The 21,430-nt window shown below is 39.0% G+C and overlaps 2 protein-coding genes across 2 annotated transcripts; one reads left to right on the top strand and one right to left on the bottom strand.

Annotated features, from left to right (window-relative positions):
• Positions 1-2,064: 2,064 nt before the first annotated feature.
• slc1a8b (solute carrier family 1 member 8b) lies at positions 2,065-9,465 on the bottom strand. Its single transcript, XM_030773646.1, has 11 exons — positions 9,223-9,465; positions 7,452-7,531; positions 6,203-6,418; positions 5,302-5,344; positions 4,858-5,068; positions 4,440-4,539; positions 3,449-3,682; positions 3,027-3,221; positions 2,720-2,854; positions 2,482-2,593; positions 2,065-2,217 (listed from the first exon to the last, which is right to left on the bottom strand). Exons 1-11 carry the CDS (start codon positions 9,463-9,465, stop codon positions 2,065-2,067), a joined length of 1,722 nt encoding a protein of 573 aa, XP_030629506.1.
• Positions 9,466-15,174: 5,709 nt separating this feature from the next.
• zgc:101744 (Receptor expression-enhancing protein 6-like) lies at positions 15,175-20,742 on the top strand. The gene is made up of 5 exons (XM_030773876.1): positions 15,175-15,417; positions 17,400-17,493; positions 17,927-18,065; positions 19,153-19,321; positions 20,276-20,742. Exons 1-5 carry the CDS (start codon positions 15,300-15,302, stop codon positions 20,308-20,310), a joined length of 555 nt encoding a protein of 184 aa, XP_030629736.1. The 5' UTR covers positions 15,175-15,299; the 3' UTR covers positions 20,311-20,742.
• The last annotated feature ends 688 nt before the right edge of the window (positions 20,743-21,430 follow it).

Below are 21,430 nucleotides of genomic sequence, written 5' to 3'. Positions count from 1 at the left end.
TACCCCCCCAACCCAAAAAAGTCAGCCTCAAGAATTAAGGTTGGTACAATAAGCAGTGCATGTGTGCTTGCAATTTACATGTGTAATTGATTTTATTATTATAAATGAAAAAAAAAAAATCTGTAGTTTATAGTAGGCGTAGTACTAGGTCACATTTACTCCTAAGGGCCCATTTAATGTTCATCTCTTCACCATCATTTATCTTCTACTCCTCCCCAACCGATTTCCATTAGGATTAACCATCCTCCACAGTATCTGTGTAAGTCCTTTTTCTATGCTTTTTGGATTGTGATAATAAATACGATATTCTTTTTATCATAAGATACCTGATGGTTTATCATTATGGGACACAGTCCTGAGCTTTGTGCAATTATCGGCTTGTTTTAACAAAAAGGATTGTGTCACGGCAACATTTTGCTTTTTTTCCCCCGACTTTCGGTTCTTACGTTTTTCCAGAGCTTCTTGACTGTGTTTTGGTCATTTCAATTGGCTTTTATTTTAAATTGACACAGATGTGAAGGTGGATTTTATACTGCATTGGTTTCAGATACTGTAAGCCTTAATTTATGTGAGAGAGATTGATGGATTGTAGATTGGGAGACAAATTATTTATGACTTGTATTTACATGTTTTGCATATGTTGATTTATTATTATTATTATTATTTTTTTTTAGTGTTTCTTTACTTTTCTAATTGATTAATTTAAAATCTTTGTTTTCAATCTACAGTGAACAGCATATGTTGAGAACTACTGTCTAACATAGAACTGTTTTGAAATAAAACAACAGGCACCTTTTCAGTCCTGGAACATTGTCTTTTGGTTTCAGTGTTAGTAGAATCCAGAAAGTTGACAGTATTTTAGAATACTTCACTGTAAATTCAAATCAAGACATCTTGCAGCTTCAAATCAAAAGAGTTTGAAAGAAAAGAAGACGTTTGTCACTCATTTCGTGTTAGGTTTTCGTATGTGCATCATTGTATATACCACAGTGGTTCAAGCTAGCAGGAATGGACACTCACTAAGTATTTATGCAATTAGAGGCTGTATAGTATTTGATGTAACTGTGGTTAAGGGGTGAAGTTATAACAAGATAAATGTCATTAATGTAAAATTCAATATGATGAGCTCTGTTATTTTGCTTTTTTTGTATTTTTGGTGGGTTTAAAAGCATATGGAGTTCTTTTTTTTTTTCCTCTTTTTCTCTTTTTTTTTGGCCACAGTAGAACGTGAACAGCAATGATTTTTCAATTTTTTATTAAAAAAAAAAAAAAAAAACAGAAAAGTGAACATAAAGTGTGTACATAAAGTTCTCTTCATCTAATGTGATTCCTTATAATCCAGACGATTAAACTATCATCTACTGTTATTCCTTATAATCCAGACTATTAAAGTATCATCTACTGTTATTCCTTATAATCCAGACTATTAAACTATCGTATTATTTTTATAGTTATTGCACAGTGCCCATGTCTTTACACTGTGTTAGTAAAAAAAAATCCATTTTTCCCCATTACATGCACAGTTCACATTCAGTGGTGAAGAGCTTCCACAGCCAGTCCACTGGCTTTGAATTACTCACCTCTTCACTTGCTGTCATTATGCCTCCTAATGCTTTTAACAGCATTTGGGTATGTATTTATGTTTTAATTTCTTTTTTTGCCTTTATCATTTTTCCCATTATATCATCTAGATTTTTGTTGTTGTGCAGCAACAGGATTGTTAAGGCAATTCTAAAACATGAATATAAAACTCTAAATGTACAATAGTACAGAATTTTAAAAAAAAGAAAGAAAGAAAGAAAGCAATCGGAACAAAGAAACAATTTCTTATTCAAACCACAACTTCTTCAGATTGTGGTTTTCTGTAAGTCACCAGTCCATTGTCCTTCATGAATACCAAAGGCTTTTTTTTTTTTGCAAAAGTGAAATGTGTGACAGTTCTGTTGCAAAAAAAAAAAAAAAAAAAAAGCACAAAATGGCACAGCTGGGAAAGGAAAGTGAAAAATCGGAAGGTTTTTTTGTGATGTCAAGGCAGCTGTCTCTGCTCAGTGTATTCCACAGAAGTTAGACTTGGCAGAGGTTATAATAGGTAGTAGGCCTCTCTATCACCGTGTCCCCGACCACCTCCAGAATGTAGTCCCTGTTGGCTATTAGCGGCACCTCCGATGAGGGAATACTCTGGACGCTTTGATTTCCATAAGAGATTACTGTGTCCCTCTGGAAAACAAATCCACACCAATAAATGGAATTAACCAGGAAGAATGTCATTAATTCTGTGTCTTCAAATACGGTTTATATTAATGTACATGTTTGTGCAAGTATGCACCAACCAAAAGCAATGATTTGAATACTGGCACTTTGTGGGTCTGTTTGTTTTAAACATTATTGTGTGTGCTATGGCTATCGTAGTGTGGAGTAATTAGAAGTAACTGTATGATTGATAGTAAAGGGATGAAAGAAATGTAGTAAATTTTAACATACCCTTTCAGTGTTCTTTGGGAAGTCTTTCTGAAAGTCCTTTCTGCACAAGTGAGCCATGATTCCTGCAGCTAAAGCATCTCCAAGCACGTTGATCATTGTTCGAAATCGATCCCTTGGAAGAATCGTAATTCGAGAGATTTTCACTCAAAAATGATTCACCCATGACCCATGAATCAAATGTGGTAACGATTTATAAAATGAGTAAAGTAGTATGAGCTTGGCGTTTTGCCGCACTTACAGGATCCAGTCAATGGCCACAATAAGCGTGATGTCATCAGGCGGTAAACCTACTGAGGTCAGCACAATCACCATGGTAACGAGGCCAGCCTGTGGGATTCCGGCTGCTCCAATGCTTGCAGCTGTGGCTGTGATACTGGTGAAGCATCACAAGAATTAGCAATGTGTAACGCTTTAGAAAACATTTTTTACACTATAGACATCAACAAAAAAACAAACACTGCACGAAAAATCAGCCGGTCAAGAGTAAGTTCTTTCATATGTTATAGCTGTCTGTGGCTTGCATAAGTTCAGTCAAAATTCCTTACCTGATGGTGACAATTTGTCCAAAGTCAAGGTCGTACTCATTGACCTGAGCGATGAAGATGGCAGCCACTGCTTCGTAAAGTGCGGTGCCGTCCATGTTAATAGTAGCACCCACAGGAAGAACAAATCGTGCAATCTTTCTATCCACGTGGCAGTTTTCTAGCAAGCACTTCATTGTGATAGGCAGAGTGGCAGAGCTACAAGGGAAAACAGAAACAATCTGTGTAGTACACCTTTTATAGTTCATTTTCTTTTAAATTTTCATTGTTTTTCATCATAAAATCTGATCAAACTCTCTATTCTAGGCACACAGTGAACATATTAACATTATCATTAATCAAAATGAGCCCACGATAGCATTACTGTACGTGATTATGGATTTTAATCGAGCAAGAGGTTTTACATCTGAGGTCACATGCCCTACCTGGATGACGTTGCCAGGGCGATGACCAGTGCCTGCAGGAGGCCCCTGATGTAACTAAAGGGATTCTTTTTGGTCAGGATGAAGAAGAAGAGAGGAAGCAGAATGACGCCGTGGACGAAAAGCCCAGCCAGAACCGTCATGAAGTACATCCCCAGTTTCTCCGCTAGGACCGCGGGATCGTGCATGTCCAAGATCTTACCCGCCACCAAGAACACGATGCCAAACGGGAAATACCTGCGCACCCAAAGAAATATAGCGACGTTACACTCCGACCCCTTCACTCACGCTGTAGGATGACGTATCATATGACTCTGCCGCGCACGGTAGAGTTGGGAAAGGAAATGGCAGTGAAATAGAAATGAATGACAGTTACAGAGCTTCTGCTGTGTTAGGATTTGCCGTGCTCTCGTGTTCTCTCACCGTGTTTTAAATAAGCGGGCTGAAATGGAAAGAAGCTTTGCAGTTTAGCCTGCTCACCTGGAGCAAAAGACTAGCAGGCTGCCAACACCCCGCTTAAGATTTTGGTGTTGAGAATAGCTTTGGAACTTTTAGGGAGAGTGTCTGAGTTTGGATTTAAGTGATTTAAGTGTGAACCTGAATTGCCAGTAATCCTCTTCACCCCGTCAAAGGATTATAGTGCTTTCTTTGTCAGAAAATCTGACATTTGTTGATTACAGATTCTCACCCAAAAAAAATTTTCAAGTAGGGTCACATAACCAGCCTATATGATCTCAGAACTAAAAAGATTTTCATTTTCACTTCTGACTTGACTTCAACGTGTTCGTAACATCTGCCACGTGTCTCTATGTGCTGCTTCTGGGCTCATACGTGTCAAACCTCTCGGTGTAAAACTGCACATCTGTGATCAGTTGTTAACTTTTCATAGTGCTTACAAATACATTTAAACGATCAAAAGGGAGCTGATTCTGGATCAGCGCTATTCCTCAGAGATGCTTGATACCTACTGGCCCTGGCCTTTAATCATACTCACCACATGGCAGCGTTAATGATCTTCATGACGCACTCATTGATGCACTGACATACATTCACTAAAGGTAGTCCTCTCTCTCCCAGTCTGCCCAGCAAAAGACCTGTGGGCCAGGAAAATGAGTGGGACTTTGAAACAAGGAGAGTGTAACAGGTGTTCACCTGAGGACTACACAATGGGTATTCTCGAACTGAAGTGCCTGTTTTGTACAAATTCATAAATGAATAGATTTATGAATGATCACATCATAAATGATCAGCTTTTTGCTATTTTGAAGAGTACTAAGGCTTGAACAGAATGAAACTAAGCGCATTTCAACAATGACCTATGGCTTTTCCTAAATTCTCTAGCCAGTTGTTTTCAGAATGAGTGATGACTGCAGCTCAGAGAAGACTAACTGAAGCTCAGTGTAGATTCTTACCCATAGTGGCAGAGAATATGACAATTCCCAATACGTTCATCTGCTTGCTGTTTCCAGGCACAATTTTGTATTGTATCTCAGGTGCTGGGGTCAGCTCCAGAAACACAGGGTGGCCCATCCTGGGGTTTTCATAGTCTGGCATGATGTAAACGTAGTTGGCCTGGGATTCCTTAGTCGTGCTCTTAACCAAAGGCACAAGATCGGTCTTATACTGGAACAAGAAATGTTTACAGGAGATGGGTTAGAACATCTTGGATTTCCGCCGGACCACTTACCATCTCACAAACCATCCCACCCTCTCACCACCTCACTCATTCCCCTCGCTAACTCGTTCACTCACTCGCTCTCTCATTCCCTAATTCATTCACTCTCTCACTCACTCATCCATTCACACACTCACACATGCATGCCTGCATCGATTTAAATTTTGATGTCTTATCTCACCTGCTGAAATGTTGCTTCAATCAGATTGGATGGAATCATATTCCTTTAAAAGAAACAAACAAAAAAAAGTGTCACGCTTGACAAAATGGCTTGAACACTATTCTGGTTCTATTGTGTAATGATGAACCAGTTATTCTGAAAGGGGAAAAAAAGTGTCCTTTCTTAAGATGTATTAGGCCGGTACATTGTGGTACAGTTCCTTAAGGCCATCCCCAGGAATAGGCCATGTGTGGACATTCAGTATCGTTTTCACAGTCAAACCAATGAGGGTCACACAAGGCAGTATAAAGGATTGCTACTTAAAAAAAAAAAAAAAACCTGTCTGCTTTAGCAAGCGTCACAGATTTACAGGTTAGAAGGTGATAGGCGCTCATTTATTTTTAAATTGCCATGCCACAGGGGATGACCTGTGACAAAAATCCTATTAAACCTGTTGGAGTGCTTAAATGCGTCTTTGGAAAACATTACATGGCCTGCCACTCACATCCTGTCGGCCAGGTCACTAAAAATACTCCGAGCTTGCTGCGCTGTGATAGGATTTCAGACTGGTTGAGTCTAAGCCTCAAGGGCTTGAACACCATTTTCTTTCCTAGACTAATTAGGGAATGTATAATACATTTCTTAGAATGATGGTGAACAGTGTGAGTGATATAAGTACTTTATTAAGGGGGCTTGTGCTTTTCTTTACATGAGAAGAGTCTGGAAAAGTTGTAGTCACACATGAAGGAAGTCCACTGACATGCATGCGGTTGGGTTTCTGCAGAGTTACCTTAAATGCCTTAAGCTGTGGCATTGTTCAGGATGACATATTCCTACAATGGAACATGCCCTTTTTGTCTGGAGTGACAAACCTACTCAATTTAGGATAAGGTTTGACACAAAGCTTGTGGACTTCAGCTACCTGATGAGATCGAGCAGGGCGTCGGCCGACGTCATCACCGGCCCGCCTGAAGACTGGTGCCCCTCTTTTTCTGTTCCGGTACCGGGGTGAACGATAAGAACCAGGAAAATTCCCACAATGACAGCAATGAAGGTAGTCCACAGGTAATAGGTGACGGTCAGCAGACCCAAACGCCCACTGGCCTTGCTGTCCATAGCGGCCAAGCCAGACATCAAACTGCACACAAACAGAAATGGCAATTAAATTTAAAACAAAGACAACTATAACAATTTACAAAAACAACAAACTGTTCCATATATTGCCTCATATAAATGTTCCCTTTCTCAGCAGACTGAATTTTTTGATTATTTATTTGGTTATTTACAAACTTACTGATTATGGTTGTTCTTGAGTAAGTAAGGCGTAAATGATGAACACATATTGTCTTTTCCCCCAGTGTACTTTCTTTATAATACTGTAAACAATTAGAGCCAACTGCCCCCCCCCCCTCCCCCCCGGCCCCAACAGCTCACAACAAAGAATTGGGTCAAAAAGAACAGGGGGGGGGAGGAAACAGATAAGGAGTCTCTTAAAGCTATACTTATTTGGAAATTTTTAATTTTATTTTCAGAAACTTTTTTTTATTTTCCTTTTTAGTCCTATTTATTTTTTTTTTTAGATTTCTGTATTTCTGTTTGTATTTGTATTTATACTTTGCACTACACCCATCTGCTCTATCTGTGTATATCTGTGTATGTGTCGTCGCACTCATGTTGTCACACCTTTTGTGTGTTGTTCTGCACTACTGTCTGTCTGGCAGTCTGTCTGTTCTACTGTATTTATTATACAGATACATCCTGTGCTACGTACCTGACCTAGCCAATGTCATAAGATTTTCATTGTTCAAATGACCTGTGTTGTTCTGTACGGACGACAATAAAACTCATTGCCTTTGACTTCAACTTTGAGTACTTTTAGTGTTTACAGTGCATTCCCATGAGTTTGACCTGCATTCTTTAGCTCACTGCTACAGAGGTGAAGAGTTCCTGTTTCAGCAGAAACAATAAAAGCAATAAAACTGTTTTATGTTATTGTTGTTGTTATTTTAGATTTTGCTTGCACACTGATTTATTCATAAGTGTGGACTTACAGCTGATAACTAGGTTTGTCGCATAGGTCCGTTAGTCACTCATGTGGTGGCAGAGAGGGAGAAACATGGAGTCTCTGTCCTTCAGCAATGTTTTTATACGCTGTGCATTATGTTGCTTACCTCGATGTGATGAGAGGCAGAATCAACATCTTTAGCATTCTCATAAGAAGCTCTCCAGGGAAAGAGAAGTAAATTTTTGCCTAGAGAGAGCAATAAAAAGGCATGGTTACCGAGATGTTGTTAAGGTGTTTACATACAGAGTCAAACTCTTATTACTCGGTCTTTACTGGTTTTCAAGGACATGGGTCATAAAAGCCAATATCCTGCCCCGTATTGATTTACTACTGAAGAACAGAAATGACAGTTTCAGTTTTATTTACTGAATGTTAGTACTGGTCTGAGTGATTGCGCCTTGTTCACCCGCTTTCAGTCAATGGCTTTAGTTGCTTTAAGGTTCCTTTTAAGCTGTTTAGAGCTGTTTATTTTTAGTGGACAATGGTCAGAAGTGTACACTCTTTACGTTCAGTTTTATTTTATCCACAAATAAGCACTGAGGTGAATCTAAGGTTTTAAAGTAACAGTGGATGCTGAACTTGTCCAGGAAACTCAGCTGAATTGAAAGAATCCAAATCCACAAATGTGAATCAATTCAAATTCACAAATGTGAATCGATCCAAATCTACAAGTGTGAATCAATCCAAATCCACAAATGTGAATCAATCCAAATCCACAAATGTGAATCAATCCAAATCCTAAAACAACACAGATGCATGATGTGAAACACTATCAGCACATGATGAGAACTGCCATCAGCACATGATAGAGTATGCAGACATTGGGAAGGGTGGGTTCAACTGTCCCCAAAACAATTTGGAATTTGGCTTGCAAAGAGCTGAGGTTGTGTGCCCAATCAGTAGTAACGAAAAACTGATAGCCCAGCTCTTTGCAAAAAAAGCAAAAAAAAAACCAACTTAATACACGCACATGATACTAAGGCCTTAGCTTTACCCAAACATAGCGTCTTTTGCAGAATTTACTCTTGATTTGGTCTAATTTCCTGTGAAACAAGACATACAACATTTCTTACACCTGAATTTCTAACACATAACACAAAGGATTTTTCATTAATTATTTTGATTTTACAGAAATAAGTTCTCACTTTAGAAACTGGTACATCTGGGTTTCATTTGAGGGAGCTGATATTTTGCAGTACAAAACACCTATACAACTTTTTTATTCTGCACATACTCTTAAAGATGATAACTCAGATTTGAGACCACTCATAACACTTTAAAATTAATGCCAACATTCATTCTGTAATTTCCGTTCAGTTTATGAGGTTAAATAACTTAAGTACTGTGTATAAAGCATTCATTCAGATTGCATACATTTTTCATTTCACAAAAACATTTTTTTTCTGCTGTAAGTATATTTATCACGTCAAAGTCATGTTCTTTTGAAAATATGTACACATTCATCACGGTTTGATGGACACGGAAATTATTAAAAACAAAACTTCTACTTTCAAATCAGAAACTGGGGTATTTTCCTTATGCCGTGTTAGATTTCCTGGCTGGTTATGCTTTGTTGCTTCAGGAAAGAAAGAATCTCATCCCAAAATGCCAGTTATGAAAAAACAGAAGAATCATTTTAAACTCTCATTTCAGGAGAGTTGTCAACTCATTCATTCATATCAATACACTCAATATTTTACACCAGTTCTTATCACCTCAGCACGGATCCATTCGATATCTCCTCATTCAATTGATTTTAAAAATTAAAAAAAAATGGTTTGAATACGTACACCCACTGCTGGTAGCAATACAACAACCAATACAATTTTTCATTCAGATTTCACTAAGTGAAAGGAAAGCTGGAAAGGGACACATACCTGAGTGGACAAGTTCAAACTCCTCAGCATGAATCCCACCACACAGCCCGTTATCACGGCGAGGACAGACAGGGTCAGTAAACCATTGCGTTTGCAGTAGTCGCTCACCCATTCCCGTATCCGTTTGGAAATTATGCTCCTTAGGACTTTCTTCACATATTCCACCATGTTTTTCCAGGGACCGGAATGAGAGGAATGGCACTGTGCAGGTGCTTTGGGGCTCTTGCTCTTCATGTTTTCCATGTTAAGACTCTGGAGGTGGGCAGGAAGTGGCTGCCACGTAATTCGCTGGAAACCTTTTCTAACAAGGGATTAAACAGTCCAGGATAACTCAAAGCCACTATGTCCATGACAGTGCAAGTAAGAGCAGATTAGTGTAGCTGAGGGTTTTAAAGGTGCCTTAGACTTAAAAGCCCAGAGATCATTGACTCCAAAGTACATCAAGTCTATTCAGTAAAATCATGAATGGGCTGAGACAATGCTGTAAAGTCTCATATATATACACATGACATTTTGCAAATTGGTAACTTGATTAAGTATTGTAACTAAATGAAGCATTAAAGGTAGTGTAGTTCAGTTGAAACAAAAAGATGTAAATGAAGATGTTTATGTCAAATTGCATTGTCTTTTTAATAAATGTAGCACTGAGACATAATTTATTATCTGTAATTGGTAATCGTGCCGTGTCTAACCCCTGGGTTCGAACAGTTTCATGCCCCGGGAACTTTGCCAGTTCAAGCCTAGCATTTCTATCGCATCTCAATGAGGCATCCTGAGGTCATGTGCTGTCTCTGCCAACTTTACCGTAGTTCAGTCATTTGATCATTTAAATCATTGGATCCAGTAAGCAATCATTTTATCCTTTAATAATTTAACAGAAATGTTGTCTTTTATTGAACAAAAAAAAATTCTTCCTCTTCTTCTGTAAATATGCCCTGTTGGATCACCACTCTATTCACACCCTAAGACAGTTAAATTTATCTGCAAGTCAAGTTCAAGCCATAGTGAGTGAGAATTTTAATTCTTTATGAGCCAATGTAGAAAAATGTCTGGGACCCCACTGTGCATGTGTTCTGACAGAGTGTGTATACCACAAACACTTCTCTTTCTTCTCTGTTTGATCAGTGTACAGTACAACACCTGACTCTGTCATGATTCCATCGACCACCTGCGGGTTCATGAAAGATTCAGCACTGAGGCTCCTCCGCTTCACACATCAGAGGTTTCATATAACCTCATTTATTCTGGCCTGTAGTATGCCCGATTTTTAGACTGGACTCAAAAAAAAATTGACACGGTTTTGGTTTAGTGCCGAGGTACATCACTTAACTCTTAACAATAATCACCAACGCCAAGAAGTCATAGACTTTGCCACTGGTGAAGTTTAAAAATGCATGATGAATTACGTTTTACTTGAGTACCTTTCTACAAGCATAGAGATAATTAACACTATAGAGTTTATTTCAAGTTAGAAGGCTTTTAACACCATTACCCCCTTACAAAAAGGCTATTTGATCTCATAGACACACTCTCAATTTTATTTGAAAATAGCAATATTAAAACACCAGGTTTGGACCTACACATAAAACTGACTGATTTTTTTCAGAATGAAAAGATACAACAGCATTTCACCAGGGGGAAAAAAATGCCACAGGTAGCATATTTGCTGACATTGCTTGACTGCAAAATGACCTGGAACCCATAGTTTCTACGACAGCTTTAGCCATTCATCATGCTATTGCTAAACCTTTTGTGAATGGGCTGCCCAGTTTAAACATGAGGGGTCAGCTAGGAGCAGGCATGCCTATGACTAGAAAGTCAAGCGCAGACCCCTTACGTCGCATGACTGTCCCCCTCCCCTAAAGTTCGCTTCCGTGGAAAAGGGATGTTCTTTTGTTTTGACTGCTTTTTTTAAGCCATACTGGTTTATCATTGCACGGAGCAGGCTATTCCAAGGCAAAGGGGCATGCGCTCTCCCAGTTTTAACGTCATGCCTTAATGAGATTTCAGACGGTGCCCTCGGCAGCCAGTTCAGACCATAGCTTCTTTCATATGTATTGAGTTAATTAGCCACGAGGAAAAGCTAGGATCTTACTGCTGGCTCGGAGAAGGACATCACATGAACCTACATGTTTTCTTTGTCTTAAATCCACATGTCATATTTTAACATTGCAAATTCAAATTACAGGCTCATTTTCGATCATGTTACTGTTGGTTAATTTTTATTAGGCTAGCCTATTCCAAGACCACGGAAACACAGCCATTAAAGGAATATTTACAAATATTTAAATATTTGTGGTAAAAGTCACTGTTTTACATGAATAGCATGGGAGAAACAAACAAAAACAGCAAAGATTTGAACATGCAAATAAAGCAAAACTCAGCCCGAAATCAGTGTGTGGCTTTGGCATGCCGTGTGGACACTGTACTCCCGCTGACATCACAGCTACCCTGAGTGTGTGGACTTGATCCAAATGTGACAGCGAGCATCAAGAACCTGAGGTGACGACAGTAGTGTCGCAAGTTAAGTCAAACCATAATCCCTTTAATAGGTAAAGACAGCATACGTTAGGGGCCTTAATAACCTTCATGACATCTTGACGTCACACTCGTTGGCAACCCCGTGCGAGCACACAAACAGAAACAAGGACGAATCATGACAAGGTTGTTGTTTTTGGCATGGTAGGATTTGAACATTGCAATTTAGTCAGTGGATTTATTTAAGTAAATGTTATTTATTTCAATATTAGTAACACACATGTTTTCATTTAAAATGCCGCATAGGCTACATAGAAATACTTTAGGTGTGAGCTGTTGACATCTGAACTATGTACAGGCTGAAGTAAGCATTAAGACAGTAGGCATAACTTTGATGTCTGAGTTAATTGAAATCCTATTAGTTTGAGGCCCTTGTACCAAAAGCTGGGCAGGCCTATTCACCTATTATTTTGGCAACAATGGTGGTGGGAATTTAGAGGGAAAGACAGATTCAGCCATGATATCAGCTGTGATTCACGGATAATGATATCCTTGTAGTGGACAGGGATTCAAGATAAATCAGACATCCAGCTCTGCATCAGCTCATTGCAGATATCACAGATAAACATACTTCTTAAACCTCATTCAATGGTTTGCTGAGAATTTCCCACAGAGAGGGATATAAAACCCCTTATTACACATAAAAACACAGGAATACTAATTCAAAGAACAGAGGCAGCGGTCCACTGAACAGTTAAAAAATAAAAAGTTGATGTGACCAGACAAGTCTTGCCTCATCCTGTTCTCGGCTAGTGGGCAAGCATTTCCTTTTACGCGGTTAGCATGAGGGGAAAAAAAAGAGTTTCATATTCTCTTTTGCAGTAATAACAATTAGAACTATTGTTTGCACTCTTGTCACACTTCTGCACCAGAAAAGTGTCGCTTCATACTTGTGCTGATTAATCATTGTATGCATTTAACTCAAAAACATGGAGGAGGGGGAAAAAATGGAGAAACATATGAGCGGGATGAAAACAGTGCATGTTCAATGGTTCATTGTATGAAATGTTTAAGTCTGGATAATAGTTGCTATTCTTCATATTCTTTATATATTTATATTCTTTTCTATGGGAGAATTCATATGATATTTGGAAGTAAAAAAAAAAAAAAGAAGAAAGAACTGTCAGCACATCACTGTGTCTGTGACATTGAATTTAGCACTCTGAATCACTAACCACAAAGAATTTGGTTACTTAGCACAGACAATGCCATTCTTCTGACGCTATGGGCAAGGAGACGTAGCTAAAACTCTTCCGTTGTTCTGTGAAAAGAGGATTAAGTCCTCCGAACAATTAGAGCAGCCTCTTCTATAGTCACAACATGAGGTAAGTCACTGTAATTTGATGCAATCACATTTGCTGACTACTCGTGGACGACTGTTTCAGTCTACAACGACTTCAGCTTGAGTCTCACAATTAAAGACTTCCTATGGGAACTGACCTTCCTTCTGTTATCAGCCTTGCACCAGGTGTCCCCATCATTCAGTCTAGACACATGATTAAATTAATTGGTATGGCACAAGATTTTAGTGGTTTAAAAGGATTAGCCCCACATTTTATGAATGAATGAATGAGTGAATGAACAAATGAAGAAATTAATGAGTGTATTAGTATGGATAAGGCCAATAATATTGACTAAAAATGTGCTGCACTGCAATATTGCTTTTGAATATAGTTAAAGAAGAGCTGTGACAAGACATTATGGCAGTTTTCATAAAAACATTTCTGAAGTGATGTTTGGGGCAAAGTCCTTTACACATGCCCACTGCAATACAGATTGCTGAAGTACTTTTTTCAAAGATACGGCCACTTGTCCCTTTAAAACTGAACCAAATTAGGGTTAAAATCAATTTTTCATAATTGATCAACCATAAATGCCTGTGGTGGTTGTATGTGTGAGGCTATTATGTGTATGTGTCTTATTTATGAGGTTATCAAAGTTCTGCCCAACAACAGACAGACAGACAGACTGTACAACAGACAGACAGACAGACAGACAGATAGACAGACAGACAGGTAGATAGATAGATAGATAGATAGATAGATAGATAGATAGATAGATAGATAGATACATAGATAGATACATAGATAGGCTTCATTAGAATGATCAGAGGAAAATGCAATGAGAAGAGAATATAAACCTATGTAATGCTGAAGATAGGACTTTGCTACTACAGTGATAGGACTTTGCTAAAATGAGTTTTTGAAGCAATGCACATGTTTGTGTGTAAAGCTTCAGTGGAGAGATGTATAGCAAACATGCTCATTTTTGCTCCAGTGAGTATCACTAAGATATTTTCAAGAGTTGAAATCTGTTTCATGATTCTGATTCTTGTTGCTTTTTGTAGCACATTTAAAACAGTCACATAAAGCATTTTTTCTCTTTTTTTTTTACGAGAATAATTTACTTCAGTGCTTCATAAGCTGGTGGATCGTAACAGAACATAAACCTCATACATAGACAGTGTTGTGCAATGACAAATTTTTTTTTTTTTTTTTTAAATCCTGAAAAGCTATGGATGGACAGGATGTGTCTGAAACTTTAGTGGACAGATGTCTGGTCACGCACAGGCCGTTTCTGTCGGAGCAAACATCAGCATATAGCCTACTTGTTATTTATTTTTCTTCCTGGGAGTCACAGTAAGATGTCCTGAGCTGATAAAATGTTATGCATAATTCTGATGCATTTTTCCCCATTGTTGGAGTACTAGAGCACTGCTGTGAGGTACGATTAGTGCAGAACAGTCTATGGACCAACTGTTGCGTAGCGCTTCAAAAAAAAGTTCGAAAAGATGTGAATGTAGAGAGCGCCACCCGCTGGTGTGAAGTAAGCCAACTTCGGCTACATAAGTGGTATCGCAATACATCAATTATTAAGGTCAAAGTTCCGAATAAATTTTTTCGGCACATGGTTAGAGATACACGTGGCGGTTATTTGAATGTAATAACTGGGTCAACATATCACTATTTCAATATGTTACTACTGCCCTTTTTATGGGAATATCTTGTGATTGGGTATTTCAGGTTTCCAGAAATTACGCAATGTAATTTGGAAATGGAAATTCGGAAAGTGGAAACAATACAGTTAGTTCACACAAGTTTACACGCAATCGTTGAAGAGGATTTTATACTGGTATGTCACATATTTTTCAAATGTTCTGGATATCATATTAATATATAAATACATAACATGTATGGTGTACTTCTGACATTCTTAACAGAATCCTTCCAACTGTGATGATAACGAAGGGGCGAAATATTGGACACTGGTGCAACTCTCTGTACTTGCAATCTGTACCCCCCACCTCCTCCAAGGTGATAGCCCCTCCTGCCTAAGTGACGCTAAGCGTTTCCTGATTAATGATTGGGGGTTTGACTGGCACTAACCATGTAAACGGAGATAATATGAAAAAGTTACGAAAGTTTGTGATAGTGCTGTCAAAGGCTCACGGAAGAAAGTAGTGGTGGACTTTCACGGTACTGTCTGTAAAGGCAACTCTTGTTATATAGCGCTGTCATCTACAACGGAGAAGGTGCAAAATGATGGCAGCACTGAAGGACCGTTACAACGAATTTCTCAATGAGAAGAACGCGTTTACGGATTATTTAAACAAACTGGAGGAGAAAACTGGAATTCAGAAGCAATATATTGCATCAGGTACGTTTTTATAAACAGCCCACTGTTTGTTTAAAGTTTTTTGTCGTCATGAATAGAGTCACTGAGTTCGTTATGCAATTCAGACTCGTTGTGACAGATCAGCGTAACCTGGATCTAAATGTGGAATTTCATGAACACTTAATGTTACCGCACGGTTCTCCAAAATACATATGTATTATGTTTCTGTACGTCATATTGATCAATAACGAATTTAATCGTTGTTTGTCTGTTCTTAGTCGATGACTCTTCACCTCGACCGTTTGTATCCCAACTCGTTTGGTAGACAGAAAGCCTATGGCGTTCCCTTAGCCACGAAGAAGGTTGAGTATAGTGCAAAGGGCACTGCTTTTTTAGCCATGTACCCTAATCTGTCACATGCCCTAGTTTTATTTAAACATGTAGTCAACCAAACAACAAACTGAGTAAGATTCTGTAGCATTTTCTCTCCGTAGAGCAGATTATTGGACTTTAAGAATCAAGCCTTTGCTTGATTATTTTTCTTAATTAAGTGCCGTGGATCACTTAGCAACCTGTAGCTGTTTGTTACCCTTGTTGAAATAGACCCCATTTAGCTGTCAGAATACATTAGTCACACTAAATGACCCAGCAGTCCTGCTGTGATGATCTCTGGACTTTGAACAAGATTTTTGTGTCAGAGTTGATATGATAGCAGTCAATGACTGGGTGAATGGTGTTCAAAGGCAGCCTCCAACCTACTGGGTCCACAGTTGAAGCTGGTTATCATCTTTCTACATGCACCTGCCCTAAAGATCTCCCCTGGTCCTGTGTCATTATGACTCTGACAGCCACTCCTTGTTTAATTGTGGAGGCTCTGATTTCCTGGTGCTAACAGCTGGTCCCTTAGGATATTTTTAACTGTCCAACATGTCCTCAAAATATCTGTGCTATATTACAGAGGCTGAATTCAGAGCTTGAGGGACTCACTGGCTTGTATAGGGTGTTGCCTTGGCTTCTTTTATCAACTCAGACATGCAGAGCTTATGGAGCAGTCACCCTGATAGTTTCGGTTTATTCTTAGATTTTTACTGCAGTGATATTTTGATGTTACCTCTGGTTAGTGAAATAAGAGAATTCAGTCTTTGACATTTCAAGTGAAAGTTTGAGGACTCAGTATTGTGAATCAGGACAATGGCTGAGTTGTTCTGATGCAAAGACGCATGGCCAAAATACTGATAGTGGTGAAATTATTGAATTGTTGGAGTCATGGATTTTATAGGGTTTGACTTTTAATGGATGTATTATCCTCTCTCTAAATGTCAGACTGCAACGAAAGAGCAGCTTCGTTCATTCGATCTAAAGGAGAGGCAACAGCATCTTATCCTGATAAACTGCCACACACAAAGAATAACAAAAAAACGTAACTTGAAACTTGTTTCACTTTTGTGAAATTCAGTGAAGCATAAGAGAGAAAACTCTGAGAGACTTAAACAGAAGTTTTAGTTTAGGTGCTGATAACCATAATGTTTATCGGTGTGGGAAATGCAGTGGAAAAACAGGCTTGCTGGGTGTTTCCTTATGCAAATAATCAAGCATAAGAGCTCCCTTCTTCTGCTTTTTACATTCAAGCCTGAGCTAACTTCCCTGGTTTTTAGGCTGTACACTCACTGAATGTATGCTGCATTTGTATCTGTGCTCAGTTAGGGCCTCGATTTCCAATAAAGGCGTTAACGCACTGCAGCTGCACAGAAGAAAAATCTTAAGCACTTTGACCTAAAGAACATTTGGATGGAATCTCTCACTCTCTCGTGGTTAATGGTTTAAATACCTTAACACGTTAAAGCTAAAGAATAGCGTGCCACGCTTGAAACCTCGTGTTTGAGTTCATTTGTTTGCTCTCTCCCGTTCCTGCTCATCTGAACGCACATCCTGTTGAACAGCGCCTGGCTCTCATCAGTACAATTGCTGGTCGTTATTTGAATATTATAAAGTGATTTGTGTTCTCCTGTCTGTTTGCCCTGCAGGTGCACTTGCCTTTACTGCACTCTACTTGGTCTATGGCTATGGAGCCTCCCTCCTCTGCAACTTGATCGGTTTCGTTTATCCGGCATATTTTTCGTACGTAAACCTGACGAACATCTTCATTTTCTAACGTCGAGTTTTCTAACAAGATCGGGCTGCATCCCAAATCTTGTATTGTACTCACACATGTTACATAATACGCATAACAACAAGCAAAACGAACAACAACAAACTGTCCAATTCCTACTGTCTCTTGACCCCGTACTGTTTTTATTTTGTGGCGATATGTGCTGGGGGGTGTTCCAGAAAGCGAGTTAAGTAAAAACTCAGAGTTGGTTAACTCAGAGGCGGTAGTAAAGCTCCTAATAGAAGAGCCCTATGGCTTCATTCTCCTAATAAAACAGAGCCCTATTGCTCTTCTGTAAGGAGATTTACTACTTGTCCTGAGTTAACTAACTCAGAGTTTTCACTAAACCCGCTTTCTGGAATACCCCCCTGATATAAGGTATCTGTTCTGCTCCTCATTCAGTATTAAAGCCATTGAGAGCAGTAATAAAGATGATGATACCAAATGGCTAACCTACTGGGTGGTGTATGGACTCTTCAGCGTGGCAGAATTCTTCTCCGACATCTTTCTCTTCTGGTTCCCTTTTTACTATGCTGGGAAGGTGAGTTAAAAGCCAGTTTGGCAATTTTGTTGAGACATGTTGGTATCACGCACCTCCACGTTCATCTCAAAAAAAGAAAAAGAAAAAGAAAGAAAAGGTGGCATGGAGTAAAACTGACAAAATGTGAATGCTATGTTCTCTCATGTTATAAGATGTTTGGTATCGCTTGAAACGTATGAATATAGCTTTCTGCCACCGCTTTGTACAGTTTAGTAGTCAGCAGTACTGACCTTATGGTAATTCTGCATGACATCATAGTAGTAGGAAAAAGCACATTTATTTTAGACCATTTACCCCTGCATTCTCTGGACTTTCAATGATAGCGTGGCCATCAACTGATACATTTGCAAATTTGACTACCTATAAACTGGTCTAAAAATACAGTATTTAAATATTTAGCGCTCTGCCAATTTTACACTGGCAGAGTTGATATAATGTGTGCGTTTGTCAATCATTTCCGGCACAGTTCTTTTACGCCCTATCTAACAGATAAACCACATACCATGCTCTGTATGTCACTCTGTAACTGTCAGAGGGAGCTTGTATCAGATGGCTGAATTTTCATTTCCTTGTAAATTTTGCTTTGAATGCTAACCAAAGCTTAAATCGGGATTACACAGGGCAGCTTTTCCTGATTACTCACTTAATGTTCTGTGTTTTGATGTGCTGAATTTTGATCTCAGTGGATTTGTTGTCCAATCCCATCACTGTTCAGTTAGAGGAGAAACATTTGATACCGAGACCCATGGGAAGATTTAAAGGGTCTGGACAGACTAACATATGACTACCTCAGCATTTAGCATATTCGAAAGGATTTTGTGAGCCTTTTTTTTTTTTTTTTCAAAAGGACACAAGGTTTGAACATTCTCTATCACATAACACCACTTTCAGAAGTAGACCTGCCTTTGTCGATATTTCTGGGGAAAGATTTATCCAAAGATGTCATTAAATCAGAGCTCTGGGGCTCAGTGGCCATTTTAATAAAAGTCTGTTGTAACTAGGTGGTTAGACTGGGATAAGTGCTCTTCACTGCGGTTTTAGCGTATGGTTGGTGTGTCATGTGACGCCCTCTGCCCTTGTCTTCCAGTGTGTCTTCTTAGTGTGGTGCATGGCTCCAGTCTCCTGGAATGGTTCTCAGATGCTGTACACGCGTGTTGTGCGACCCTTTTTCCTCAAACACGAAGCAACGTTTGACAATGTGGTCAACGACTTGAGCAACAAAGCCAAAAACGTCGCAGAGTCAGTTCCCACAGAAGGTAAGACATTAAGATATTTAGGCTGTCTAATAGAAATAAAGCAATAGCAGCTGGTAGTTCTTCATGCCGGTTGAACACGTCTAGAACAAATGCTTGTGCGGCCTGGTTCGATTGTGATGACTCGTTGTAACCGTGAGGTCGGTATCCCGAAGAGATATACGCACTTTGTACCTCTAGCCAGCACGGCAGACCCTACCTGCTCGTTCTAAGTCTGAATTTCAAAACTGCACTGTGACTTGGCAACTTCAAAACTGGTACTGATACTCTTAGGAGGAGACAAAAAATACGTATAAACACAGCATCTGAAAGATGCATTAGACTGCCTCTATGCGGGGGATGCAAGAATGATGATGGCCTTGCAAAGTTGTTTTTAACACAAGAAATAGGGCTAAGCAAATGTAGTGGATCGCCATTCTGTGTACGTGTTGTCTTCTGAATCCACAGTCTTTACGGATGCAGGATTAGTTCACTGTAAAGAGCGGAGTCTTCAGAGGTGCACACTATCTGAGGCTAATCCGTTATTGGCATACCTTATTGGTGTAGCAAGCTAATTGGGTTGGAACATGATCTCTCATATACTGTCTATAACGGTGATGATGCGAGATGTGACTAACATCTGCTGGTGTCTGTCAGCGTTCTGCTTCCTCTGGAAGGGAAAAGTGTTCTGCTAAAGTAAAGCTGAGTTAGTGAGATACACGTAGTTCAGAAAATATGGTTCGTATGCCATCACAGTGACATATGTGCCCAGGAGACTGTCAAACATACGTCGTTGTTTTGATGCGTTTCTTTAGCTTAGCTGTGTTACCGCAGGAGAGAAACGCTTTCAAGAAGCACTTAGTGAGGTTTTGTCAGGGTGTGAGTAGAACCTTGCTTTAAACAAAGACCTGTTTTGAAATATGTTGAAAACATCATCTATGTAAAGGTTAAAAATGTTTTTTTTTTTTCACTTTGCAGCCTTTTCATTGTTAGGCCATGACAAGAATAAGTGAAGGATGCCACTGAGGAAGCCTTAAGTGATCCTGACCAGGACGCCCCTGTTTACAGTTCTGCTCATGACGTTGGTCTGCTGTTTCATGACGAACGACCTTGAGTCGTCGTCATTATTATGTATCCCACCAGAACAGCACAACTGAAAACACAACTGAGCCAAACAAAGAGCATAATTCTCACCTGGAGCCACTTTCATGATTTTGACAGCAGATATTCATGGGTATCTCGTTCTTCCTTTGTTTTGCATGGATGTCATTGTTCATCATTTTAATGTATTGTTCGCTAACCCTGTTAATTGTACTAACAAATTGATTCATGCTTTTGTTTGTTTGTTTGTTTGTTTTGTTCTGTTTTGTTTTGTGTTGTGATCTCAAGTTCTTTCATCTCACTTTCATCTTTCAATGAATAAAACAAAATATTTTGTGAGGACACATTGCATTGCTGTCTGTTTCTGAATTCTGCATCCTACACAATTACAAAAGTAAACAATGCGGTTTCTCGGCATCCTATGTATTTTTAAATGACACCATCACCAAACCAATCTCTTTGGTATGGAGAACCATTTGACTACACACCACTTTTGTGGTCCTTTTAAATGAAAGTCATTTCATTTCAAAGTCAATGAAATGTTCATCTCAGTGTGAAATGAACAGTTTATGGGAACTGTATAAGGAGTCTGCCCTGGGTCATTATCAATTGCATTGGATATTCATGAACAGACTCCATGAAAACTGATCTGAATAAAGTAAATATTTAAAGATTGCCTGACAAATGAAGGCATATGCTAATATGATAAAATTAATTTGGTTTGGTTAGATAATAAGACAGAAGAGGTGGGGCATTAATCCTGCTATTTTGTTTAATGTGTGTTTGGTTACTGACTCGAGGGCGTATGTACTATAGGCAGTTTCTAGGATGGTTCAGAGGACTACTGGAGGAAAAAGGCAGCACGGACATAGTAAAAACGCTGTTCTCCTAAACAGTATTCAGCTAACAAATATTTCAAGACAACAAACTTTATGTCTTGATGTCTCTTGTTAACACCCCATGTTAAATGCCATGTTGGAATCCAACGGTTACACTCTACAGTGCTTTCTGACGCAGCGCGTTGTACTGTAC

This window comes from Chanos chanos, chromosome 5 (genome assembly GCF_902362185.1).
Source record: "Chanos chanos chromosome 5, fChaCha1.1, whole genome shotgun sequence".
NCBI classification, from domain to species: Eukaryota; Metazoa; Chordata; class Actinopteri; order Gonorynchiformes; family Chanidae; genus Chanos; species Chanos chanos.
Note: the sequence above shows the minus strand (reverse complement) of the source record. Positions and strands in the feature narration are given on the sequence as shown.